The 296-nt window shown below is 69.3% G+C and overlaps 1 protein-coding gene across 1 annotated transcript in view; it reads left to right on the top strand.

Annotated features, from left to right (window-relative positions):
* Positions 1-111: 111 nt before the first annotated feature.
* Positions 112-296, top strand: part of LOC104469673 (hydroxyacylglutathione hydrolase-like protein) — a gene marked incomplete at its 5' end in the record, with an annotated part of 809 nt that continues 624 nt past the window's right edge. Inside the window, 2 exon segments of the mRNA XM_010084270.1 lie at positions 112-229; positions 232-283. Coding sequence (XP_010082572.1) covers positions 112-229; positions 232-283 — 170 coding nt within the window.

The raw sequence follows: 296 nt of genomic DNA, 5'->3' as shown, positions 1-296 counted from the left end.
CCCGCTGAGCCCCAGGAAGTGATGCTGTGGGGTTTGGGGAGGTCCAGGGGGGTCTAGCTGTCCATCAGCGCCGGGGTGACCCCACAGGGTCCTGACCCTCTGTCCCCGCAGTTCGGGGCCATCCGGGTGCGGTGCCTCTTCACCCCCTGCCACACCTCGGGCCACATGTGCTACTTCATGTGGGAGGACGGCTCCCCGGACGCTCCGGCGCTCTTCTCAGGTACCCCCCTGCCACGTGCACCCCATGGGTACCGGGGACACGGGGCGGGCTGCCTGTCCCCACCACGGGGGCAATA

The sequence above is a fragment of the Pterocles gutturalis genome, unplaced genomic scaffold, assembly GCF_000699245.1.
Source record: "Pterocles gutturalis isolate BGI_N339 unplaced genomic scaffold, ASM69924v1 scaffold37561, whole genome shotgun sequence".
Classification (NCBI taxonomy): domain Eukaryota; kingdom Metazoa; phylum Chordata; class Aves; order Pterocliformes; family Pteroclidae; genus Pterocles; species Pterocles gutturalis.
Note: the sequence above shows the minus strand (reverse complement) of the source record. Positions and strands in the feature narration are given on the sequence as shown.